Here is a 10738-nt window from a genome sequence, read left to right as displayed (position 1 = left end):
TACGTTACTGCTTTCTGCTACGGAAGGCCAGAAAGCATTTTCAGGCGGCATCTCGCGTATACCGGCACGGTAGATGAACAAGGAGAACACGTGATTATCGGTCCTTGTCTCTCTTACGTGCGTCCGCGTGAGCGATGCAGTTGGTGTATGTACGTGTACAGACATACACCACTACATAAAACCCGAGAATTGGTTTCTCGGCGTTGGCAACACTGAAACCGGAGTTTCGCGTTGTCACCGCACGAGGTCTCCAATATCAATTCGGAGTTTGCCTGGGTGTACTGCCGACCCTTAAGCGGGGAGCAAACACTTTTGCAAAGATGCATAAGCGTAAGCATAAAGCGGGGAGCACACACTTTTGCATAGGCGCATAGCATAAGCATAAGAATCTTAATTAGTCTATGAACGTATGCATAAGAAATTTCAACTAATCGAATTTCTTATACATATACTTATGCGCTTATGCAAAAGTGTGTGCTCTCCGCTTTAAAACAAGCGTGGGGTATACAGGGTGTTCGGTAATTGTCGCCTCAACTGTTGTGTGCAGGTAAAGTGAGTTAAATCGAATAGGAAAGTCCTCTACCGTTTTGCGATTTACGCAATAATTATTGAGTTATTAAATAAAAAAGATCGGCCAATCCACGCGAATAGAAGCGCGCGACGAGAAGAGACGACCTACTCAAAGTCTGTAGATGAACGACGGGAGGGGAAAGAAGGTCGTCGCATGAGCCGCCATTTTGGGACCACAAAGTTATGTGTGTTGTATGTCGGTGTGTGTCATACGAAGTATTAGTGAAAAAAAACTATAGTTGAACAGCTGTCCGGTGGCTGGATTGGTGGCGCTATTTTGGGGCTCATGCTGAAACAATGATGCGACCTTACCCTCCTGTCGTTCATTTACGGATCTTGGTCCTACTGCAACACGATACACGAACATTTTTCGAACACGATTTGTACACAGTCATCGTTCGTTCCTCCCTCTGCTTTGCTGCGCGCCGTGTATCGTGTTACAGTAGGACGTTTCTTCTCGTCGCGCGCTTCTATTCGCACTTCTATCTTTTTTATTTAATAACTCAATAATTATTGCGAAAATCGCAAAATGGTAGAGGACTTTCCTATTCGGTTTAACGTTTAACTCACTTTACCTGCACACGATAGTTGAGGCGACAATTACCGGACACGCTGTATACTATGTAGCATAAGTAGTAAGCAGTAGCCGTATGGACAAACCTTAGGCTGTATTTGTATTTCTCTAATAAAAAAATCTCAGAATTTATAAATTGCTATATAATTTTGTCTCCCAAGCAGAAATGGCGTATGGGCATGCTTTGCTGAAGCCCAACCAATCATAAAGAGAAGAAGAAAATATGTTGTCCTAACTTAATTTAACCTAATCTAAACGTGACACTATTGTTCATTCTATCTGATTCTATCAAGTTTGTTGGCGTCCTTTGACGCGTTCAGACGTGTTTCATCTGAAAATTTTTTTCCGTTGTGTTCCGTTCTGATCCTAATATCTTCTCAAAATAACCCGCTGATGGCCGAAAGTCGTACTTGCGACTGGGTCAAAAAGAAGATCTGATTCTATCCCTATCGTATTTAGAATACAACGCACATAAAAGCAGCAAAATATTGATATAAATACGTTCCTATTATATATTTTACAAATATGGCGTTAATTTTAAATGTTTGTGCTCAAAAAAGACTTTTATTTGAGAATTTTAGTAATTTGAAACATGCTCTAATCTATAAGGTTAGAAATTTAGTTTTCTAAAAAAAAAGTTCTTGAATTTTATAAAAGTGAATTAATTGCTACATAATGGAAACGATTTTCCCGATTATTAATACATATTTATGATTTTGTAGAAGTTTCCTATGGTGTATAATGTGAAGTACTTTTCAACAAAAAGTTATGAGGAAACTTATATGGACAGAACTGAAATTTATCATGGAACTTTAACAAGACAAGTTAGAGCTCTCAAACTTTTTTCGTTATTGACATCCACTGGTGGTTTATTGGCTCAACCATTTCTTTATTTGAAGGCTGTAGAAAGTGGTAATACAGGAGTTGTTTTAGGAATGTTTGCATTTGGATTTTTAGCTGTAACCACTCCTTTATTAATACATCTAATAACAAAGAAATATGTAACACACTTATATTACAATGCAAAAGAGGATAAATATATTGCAAACACTTATAATCTATTTGTTCAAATAAAAGAGGTATTTATAAATTGTACATATATGATGTATTGTTTATAATATCTTTTGGATAATATAAATTTTATGTTTCAGCTTACATTTACGCCAGACGATGTAGTGGTACCAGATATAACTGGCATGTTCACAAATTGTGTTATAAAAGGTACACCTTTATTTTTAGAACAAGAGTTTTTCCATGATTCTGTTCACTATATACGAATAATGGGATATGATAAGCCAATAGATTTTAAATTAAGTAATAAAAATAGTATTGATCAAACAATTACAGTGAACACTAAATGTAAAGATCATATAAATAAAAAATAATTATATTTTACTTCCGTTTAGATTTTTTTTCATCCTAAGAATCTAATGATTTCAATAAGTTGTTAATTAAAATTTAGTCAAAGTGGCTTTTATTGTTAGTTAAATATTTTATTTTTATCAGTTATAAAAAATAAAATTAATAATTTGGTTGGAAATGAAGTCGACATTAATAAGTTTGTAATAAGAATATTATTATATTTATAATATCTTTGTGTGTATATACACACTATACTTTTATATTTATATATATATATATATATACATATATGTATATACATAAAATTTGGCGGCTATATATAGAGAACAATTAGACTAAATATCATTTCCAATATTATGGTTCATTCTCATCATGCAAAACGTGCTTTCTTATCATATGGTAACACATTCCAAATGTCAAGCAAGCTATTGCTGTTCCTTGCGCAGCAACTCGTAGCTGTATCAGGTACATCTGCGTAGAGATCTTCCTCTTTTTGAAAGCATAAGCACCATAGCCACAGATGCTCGTCAAACTTATTAAACCTGTTTAGAAAACAATAGCTGATATTAATGACAAATATACTTTTTTACATATTTTATTATGTATATACATACTTGCAACAAGAAATGGTGATCTTCGTCCTTTTTCTAATATTCTTTCTGACAATGTTTGGTCTACTATATCATTATTGGCGGCCATTTTGAAGGAAATTTAATTTCTGTTAACCTGAAAATTAATTTTTAAAATAATTTGTTTAGTACAAAACTTACATATTAGATTAAATATTCTAGATATTTTAAAGATAATTTTCATGTTTCCAGTAAAGCTGAACTTTCAAAATATATTATTTATTTCTAGATTTAGCATTTCTATTCAAATTTAAGTTGAAAAGACTTGTATTCATAAATTAATTTTTATTGATTTATATTTGCAATTAGACTTATTACAATTCAATTAAATATAATTCTATTATAAATAATTAATAATTATATAACGAGGTATATTATGGATTTTAGTTATACTGTATTTTCTGATTCAAGATTGAAAGAAACATTGTTCATTGATCTATGAATTGTTTTCCTCTTTTTTCAACATTATACTATTAATATATGGATATATATCACATTTATATAATAAGTATCCGTTAATAATAAACTAAATATAAGTATCATTTAATTATAAAAATCTATATTGTTCTAAATATACATCAAATTACTGATACCTAACCTAATTTAAAAATCTAACCATAAAAATAGAAATGCTTATAACAATAAAAATTTTCAAAACATATTTTCTTGTAATTTTTCATATTGAATATATTGAACTTAAATCATTTATATTTTTTCATAATGAACCTTGAAATCATTTAACTACGCATTCTTTCTCTTATATATTAATTTGTAACATAAGACATGTGAATTCTCTATTTATGTATTTCGGATAATTCTCTCTACATAAAAACATAAATCTGCATTCACGAAAGCACATATCAACTGTTGTGATGGGCTTTTCTCACCTTTATATATTTAGAAGAGTGCATAAAGTGTTGGAGTTGAAGGTGAAGGTCCCGTTAGTGCACATGTAATAGCACACATTCTTATATTGGGTGCGTTCCGTTATGCACTGCAAGTACTGACAGTACTACCAATAGCGTTCCGATATAGATAGCAGTGCACTGCGAAAGTACTATCATGAGTATATGACGTCATTAATTTTGACGTTATTTCCTGTTGCGATTACTGCAACCGGCGAGGTAAAGCACTCGCAGTAATCAAGATGGCTACCTCCATGTGTACGATGGAACTAACTTTTAAATTCCATATCTGAATATAATGATACAATATTTTTAACGTAATTTTTACATTTTATTCTAGGTATTTTAATTTGTCGTCTCATTTCATTTATTAATTCCATTTCCAAATCGCTTTCACTTGATGACTCACTCGAATCATATATATTCTCGATTAAATTATATGTAATTAATGCAATAATGGTATTATCCATTTCACCAATTTTTCACTCGATGATTATTAGCGAAAAAGGTTAGTTAAAAGTCTGCTGAAAGCGTACTGTAGTGCGTTCCGTTTTACTATTTTGCAGTAGCTTCAAAGTGCACAAAATTAAAAAGGAACGCTGTCAACAGTACACTTGCATGACGTCATAGTGCCAGTACTTGCAGTGCATAACGGAACGCACCCATTGATTAATGGCTGGGGCAGAGAGAAAGATGAGAGCGGCCAGGCCGGCGTTTTGGCTATTACCGTTTTTACGGGACTGCTTGAAGCGCCCCTCGCACCCGTTTTTAATATCGGAACTAACTGCACACCCATTTTCTGGCAGGGTCGATAAAGTTTGTATTTGGTGCGAGTCCGTGCTACGCTCATAATTTTCGTGTTAACACAGTATCACGTATTCATTCTGTATATGTGCGATCTTTTCTCTTTATTTATATATATATATATATATATATATATATATATATGTATGTATTTATATAATTTGTATAAAAACTAAAATATAATTATTAAAATATATATATATGTATATGTGTAATGAAATATATAAATCTTATTTTAATTAAAATAAAAAGAACGATTAATTGTTCGATCACCTGGATTTTGGAATGTAATTTTTAATATATATTATATTATATTTAATATTTATCGCCGCTTCTATTAATATGAAGTGCAATGTCAACGTGCAATAATGTACAATTATTTAAAGTTTCCATGCCTAATGTATCATGCCGGTATAAAAGAACGTCAAGTAGCATGCGTAGCCGAGCAACTAAGATGACGAGCTGAAATCGTGGACATTTCAAGTTCATCAAACCCCTGCCTTTTTCAGATTTTTTTTTCACTTTTTTCAAATAAGTTATTATGTGTATAAATGTGTAATAATCAATATATCATTATTTGATAATTTTTTTTGTAATGGAACAAAATAAATTATTTTTTAATTCTGCAAGGAATTTAATTATTAATGCAAACGCCCACACACATAATTTAGATATTCAATTTTTTTTAGTTCAAATGTTTCTTGCAATCTGTATACGACAATCAGTCCACTCGCTGTGCCACAGATTGCATCGCATAATACGCTCAGAGTTATAATACGATAGAGATCGCTTTACGCTGTTTTTCCTTGAAATAAATAAATTTTACGTGTTGTGTACGCGTGTTTAGTATATTTGTTTCTTTCATATTAATTTTAACTATAATTAGTTTTTTAATTAAGATTATTTTAGTGTTAGTTGTTTATTTGTTAGTGTCCTGTTTTCTTTAATTTCGCATTTTTTAATTTTCTTTTTTTTTTGGTGTTGGTGCTAATTATTATTTTTATTTTACAATGTCGAGTAAACACCGGTTTTACGATAAATGTGTGTATTTAAATTGCACAAATATTAGGACAAAAGATGGAAAACGTTTATTTCGATTTCCATTACAAACGGGTGCGAGACATGATTTATGGTTACGCAATAGTGGTGAGTTTATAAAATTGATTTACTTATTTATATCAATATATAATATATATTGATATGATATATGAAACAAATATATATATATATTCTTTGTTTTTTTTAATAAAATATGTCAGATATTATGTATGTTTACGTATGGATTACGTTGAAGTGTTTCTTTGCCGCGTTTTTCTGATCTCGCCGAACGGTTCGCGAATCCTGTGCGAATAAAAAACGATGCGCGTGTGTGTGTGCGTGCGATTGTGATGATCAGTTTCAGTTCGTCTTCAACGCTTGACGAGAGAAGAGGTCCCGAACTGCTGTAAGTTTATAAAAACATATTTTTGTATAACACATTAGAACGATTTTATATTATTTTTTTTGTCTAGAAAACGTTATATTAATAACCGTTATGAAAACGATCTCAACGACGGTCGTCACCGGCATCGTCGCCGTAGAATTCTAATGTAGATGAAATTTAATCTTAGTTTAATTTACTTTTAATTTTTTTAATTTGTAGAATTAGAATAAGATAAAAAGTAAGTTAAACCAATAAAATTGAAATTAATTTGCGTTAAAGAAGTAATATATAATATTTAGAAATAAATGAAAAAATCATACAAATTAACAATTAGTATTAATAATCTTATCGACTTCTAATATTACTATATATTTACCATTCATTATTCAATATTCGAACTATTCACTATAAATATTGCATATTTTAAATAAATAAGTATTTTTGAAAATATAAAATAAAATATTTTAATTTTTTTTTAGCAAACTATATTATACACGAAAGAAAGCATGAGTAGTGACAGAGAAAAAGCAATTATTGGCACGGCAATATCAATAGGAAAAAAACTTTTGTCCAATTGCGAATTTGATTCCGATTCATCATTATCTGATAGTGAAACTGAAATTTTATTGACACTTATTTGCTCAAAAAAAAAGAGAAACAAGGCTAAACGCATTGAAAGATATGTGGAAGAAACCATTCATCATTTCACTGACAAACAATTTCAGTCAAATTTTAGAATAACACGTGAAACTTTCCAAAGTTTACTTATTATTGTTGGTCCACAAATAGAAAATACTAATACTACTGGAACTGGGAGACCAATGGTCCCAGTTGAAAAACAGTTATTAGCAACAATATGGCTATTAGCGACGCCAGATTCTTATAGGTATCCTGACATTTTTATATATATGTAACGCTGATTTTTATTAGAAGTATGTAAATGTTTGCTCTTTCTGTAATCTAAAAGTAAATAACATTATGATGAAAAGAAAATTTTACTCTAAAAATTCAGACAATACCAAAATCAATTGTATATTTATTTTTAAACTATCATTAAATATATATTTATTATGTCTAAATTTAATTTAAAAATGATGTTCTTTTATGTAACAACAGATCAGTTGGAGAAAGATTTGATTTAAGCAAATCTACATTATTTTCCTGCTTTGTTCGAATTACGACAGCTTTAAATGATTTAGCACCTCAAGTGATTCATTGGCCAACAGAACAGGAACTTCCATTGGTAAAAGAAAAATTTAAAGCTATGGCTGGAATTGATGGTGTTATAGGTGCTCTCGATGGGACATGTGTACCAATTAAAGCACCATCAAAGGATCCAGAAACATATCGAAATCGTAAAATGTAGTACGCCATAACGCTGCAAGCAATTTGCGATGCTAATTTAAAATTCATAGATAGTTATTCAGGATATTCTAGTTCAGTACACGATGCTAGGATTTTTAGAAATTCTGACATTTATAATTTGATACGTCAAAATCCAGAAAAGTATTTTCCAAATGATGAATTTATTTTAGCCGATAAAGCTTATCCTACTTTAAAGTGGTGTATTACTCCATATATAAATCGAGGAAATTTGACAAGACAGCAGGGAATTTTTAATACACGAGTTTCACAGACAAGACAAACAATTGAAAGAGCATTTGCTCTTTTATTTGGTCGATTTAGACGCTTAAAATATTTGGACATGAACAGAGTCGATTTAATACCCAAAACGATACTTGCATGCTGTGTTTTGCATAATATATGTCTAGATTTTAGCGATGATTTGATATGCGAATATGTACAAGAAGGTATGGAGGCAATAATGGAAAAACCACAGGAACAAATTATATATGAAAATGAAAATGAAAAACAACTTGGAAATGAACGTCGCGATGCACTATGCAAAGCATTAAATCAAAATCGTCGACAAATGTAATATGTTCTCAGTGCTATATTCTGTAATATAACATATATTCTATAATATATTTTATAACTATATTTTATAATATAACATAAATAGGATATTCAAAAATAGGATCGCCCTAATACAGTTAAAATAAAAAATATACTTTTAAAATAATATACTATATAATAATATCAATTTAAAATAAACTTTTTCATTTAGATACTTTGAGGCGATATTTTTTAGAGTTAATACAGTAACCACGTCTTTGGCACAGATTTAAAGAAATTGAAAATCAATTTTTTTTTTCGCATTCAAGAAAAATAATTTATTAAGGGTGCTTTCCTTTTAGCGACACAAGTTGACACAATCATCATTCTGTCTTTTTTAAACATTCAGGCTTTAATAAAAGATAGAATGATACTTGTGTCAGCTTGTGTCAACTTGTGTCGCTAAAAGAAAAACGTATTAATTCAAACAATTTTTTAATCATTAACTATTCAATCTCATTTTTCTTGGATGCAAATCTTCTTATAATTTAAATTAATACTGATATACTTATCATTATATAAAATGTATTGCAGAGCCGGACGGAACAATATTAAATAATCTTATCACAGCTTTATAGCTTTTCCATTAATTTTTCCATCATGCGTTCATAAGAACTTATACTTTGTCGAAGAAGTTCTTGTTTTTCTTCGTGCCTGGCCTTCTTTGCGTTTTCTTTATCTTCAAGTATAACTTGTAAATCACTGAGAGTTATTGTACTCGCTCTCTTTCGTTGTTTTTTTTATTATCTTTCGCATCATCAAGATCTTTCTGTGTAACTGTAAAATAATAATGTAACTTATAATAAATGTAAACAAATTCTTAACCAAATACATTTATATAAAATAATAATATTTATCATACCTTCAAACTTAATATTGTCATTCGATAAACTTGCTATTGCAACAGGAATAACATTGGGTTTATTTCCAAACAATTCATCGAGTTCCTCAAAGTTATCACATTTTACTGGTGCTGCACCAGTACTTTTAGGACCCATATTATCTATTTTTTTAAAATACTTTTTCTTCATGTATTTCATTTTTTCTTTACATTGTGCTGCAACAAAATTATAGCCTTCGCATTTCATACCACAGGCAATTTTAGTCCAGATATCGTCCTTTTTAATGCAATTGGAACTAAAATCATTTTGATACTTTTTGTACAAATGTAGCAGCATTGCTCTACTTTTATCTGTCCATAAGTTTTTCATTCCTTTATCCAGAACTTTTTCATTGCTCTCTTCTAAGGGTATCAATATTATGTTCTCAGTTTCTTCTAAGATAGATGTCGAACAGCGAGATGAATTTTCTGTATCAACATTTTTTTCGGGTAACATAATTTCTATTCCATACGGTTTGAGCAAAGTTTCAATAATATATTCCGTTAAAGGAATATAAGCCATTCTGCCTGCTGTAAAATATAATTAAAAGAGGTTATGTTATTTGTAAACGTTTTTTAACAATTAACTTGAGAATTATACAAAGCAATTTTTACAAAGGAACTAGATATTAAGCATTTATTAAGCATAATTCGTTCTTTGTCGTGTCTATTAAGACACAACAAAAGGCGAAATAAATGTACCAAATTTCTAAACATATATTTTGTAACTTACTTTTATTGTCACGTAAATAAACTTCCGACATTTCTGCGTTGAAAATTGGATTTCTATCGGCACCTTCTATAACTTTATACAAAGCTTGGGATTGTGATATCTTACAATTAGACATATTTGGTACACTATTGTAATTTCACTTATTTCACGTACGGACAGAGAGGTTTCTTTCCCCTGGTACGGAATTCTTGTGTAAAATGTGAAAAGTGCGTTTCTGCGCATGACGGGTAAACTCTACCTCAGTCGCGAGCAGGGTACATAAGGAGCACCCTGGGTAATTCCTCAAGAACTTTCTAAACGCATGTGGGTAAAGGTAACTTTTCCACCATAATGTATTTTTCGACTTTCTGAACGAGTTCAGAGACATTTATACCCTGCGGGTAACGTTTACGAACGCAGCCTTAAGTTGACTAGATTCCGGGAAGAACGAAAAAGTAACCTCGACATCTTGTGTTCAGTTAAGTAATGATTTTTATTATATGTAATTAAATATAGAAGATGATCAAGAATATCACGTATGACAAATATAAAAATTATTATTATTCAGTATAAAAATGCTATTACATTAAGTACATTAATTATATTTTAAAAAAGGGTATAGGTTCGATGTTTATATAAAAAGATATAACACTTACGGTGTCATTATCCATTTTTTTCACACATTCTACATAATTTACAGTTTTTGGAATTATTCTTCTAGTTCGAAGAGTTGTAATTATTTCTTCTTGCTCGCTTGAACTAGAAGATTCCAAAAATGTCTCCAAAATATTAAAGAGAGCCAAATCCGAATTGCTCATTATGTCAAATTTTCGTTCAAAAGAATGCCCTACTGCTTGCATGCATCCAGTGCACTGAACTGGCACCGTCAAAATATCTCGTGCCACTTAGTGCGCACTGAGTGC

At 30.7% G+C, this 10738-nt stretch overlaps 2 protein-coding genes and 1 pseudogene across 5 annotated transcripts; 1 reads left to right on the top strand and 2 right to left on the bottom strand.

Moving 5' to 3' along the window:
• The first annotated feature begins 745 nt into the window (after positions 1-745).
• Positions 746-2539, top strand: LOC114943623 (transmembrane protein 70 homolog, mitochondrial). Of its 2 annotated transcripts, none has more exons than XM_085480694.1 (3): positions 746-1205; positions 1867-2223; positions 2296-2539. In XM_085480694.1, the coding sequence occupies exons 2-3, from the start codon at positions 1876-1878 to the stop codon at positions 2527-2529; spliced, it is 582 nt and encodes a 193-aa protein (XP_085336820.1). In that variant the 5' UTR covers positions 746-1205; positions 1867-1875; the 3' UTR covers positions 2530-2539. The 2 variants fall into 2 exon arrangements, with proteins under 2 accessions (XP_085336820.1, XP_029175110.1); XM_029319277.2 differs by lacking the exon at positions 746-1205 and adding an exon at positions 1222-1753.
• A 160-nt stretch (positions 2540-2699) lies between these two features.
• Positions 2700-4111, bottom strand: LOC114943625 (HIG1 domain family member 1A, mitochondrial-like). Of its 2 annotated transcripts, none has more exons than XM_029319279.2 (3): positions 4023-4111; positions 3121-3232; positions 2700-3048 (listed from the first exon to the last, which is right to left on the bottom strand). In XM_029319279.2, the coding sequence occupies exons 2-3, from the start codon at positions 3203-3205 to the stop codon at positions 2861-2863; spliced, it is 273 nt and encodes a 90-aa protein (XP_029175112.1). In that variant the 5' UTR covers positions 3206-3232; positions 4023-4111; the 3' UTR covers positions 2700-2860. The 2 variants fall into 2 exon arrangements, with proteins under 2 accessions (XP_029175112.1, XP_085336821.1); XM_085480695.1 differs by lacking the exon at positions 4023-4111 and adding an exon at positions 3862-3980.
• A 2904-nt stretch (positions 4112-7015) lies between these two features.
• LOC114943626 (uncharacterized) lies at positions 7016-10231 on the bottom strand (annotated as a pseudogene). The gene is made up of 3 exons (XR_014924260.1): positions 9837-10231; positions 9086-9634; positions 7016-9000 (listed from the first exon to the last, which is right to left on the bottom strand). The product of XR_014924260.1 is annotated as an uncharacterized LOC114943626 (transcript).
• Between the last annotated feature and the right edge of the window lie 507 nt (positions 10232-10738).

The sequence above is a fragment of the Nylanderia fulva genome, unplaced genomic scaffold (assembly GCF_048542155.1).
Source record: "Nylanderia fulva isolate GAGA-0341 unplaced genomic scaffold, ASM4854215v1 Scaffold158, whole genome shotgun sequence".
Lineage (NCBI taxonomy): Eukaryota > Metazoa > Arthropoda > Insecta > Hymenoptera > Formicidae > Nylanderia > Nylanderia fulva.
This window is presented reverse-complemented; position numbering and strand designations above follow the sequence as displayed.

What these genes read in the sequence shown, in the direction of transcription:
- LOC114943625 (XM_029319279.2), bottom strand. Translation starts at nt 3,205, where the DNA reads ATGGCCGCCAATAATGATATAGTAGACCAAACATTGTCAGAAAGAATA. An exon ending in ATCACCATTTCTTGTTGCAA is followed by an intron (nt 3,049 to 3,120) that starts GTATGTATATAC and finishes TTTTCTAAACAG; the next exon opens with GTTTAATAAGTTTGACGAGC.
- LOC114943623 (XM_029319277.2), top strand. Translation starts at nt 1,670, where the DNA reads ATGGCGTTAATTTTAAATGTTTGTGCTCAAAAAAGACTTTTATTTGAG. An exon ending in AACATGCTCTAATCTATAAG is followed by an intron (nt 1,754 to 1,866) that starts GTTAGAAATTTA and finishes ATGATTTTGTAG; the next exon opens with AAGTTTCCTATGGTGTATAA. An exon ending in TATTTGTTCAAATAAAAGAG is followed by an intron (nt 2,224 to 2,295) that starts GTATTTATAAAT and finishes TTTATGTTTCAG; the next exon opens with CTTACATTTACGCCAGACGA.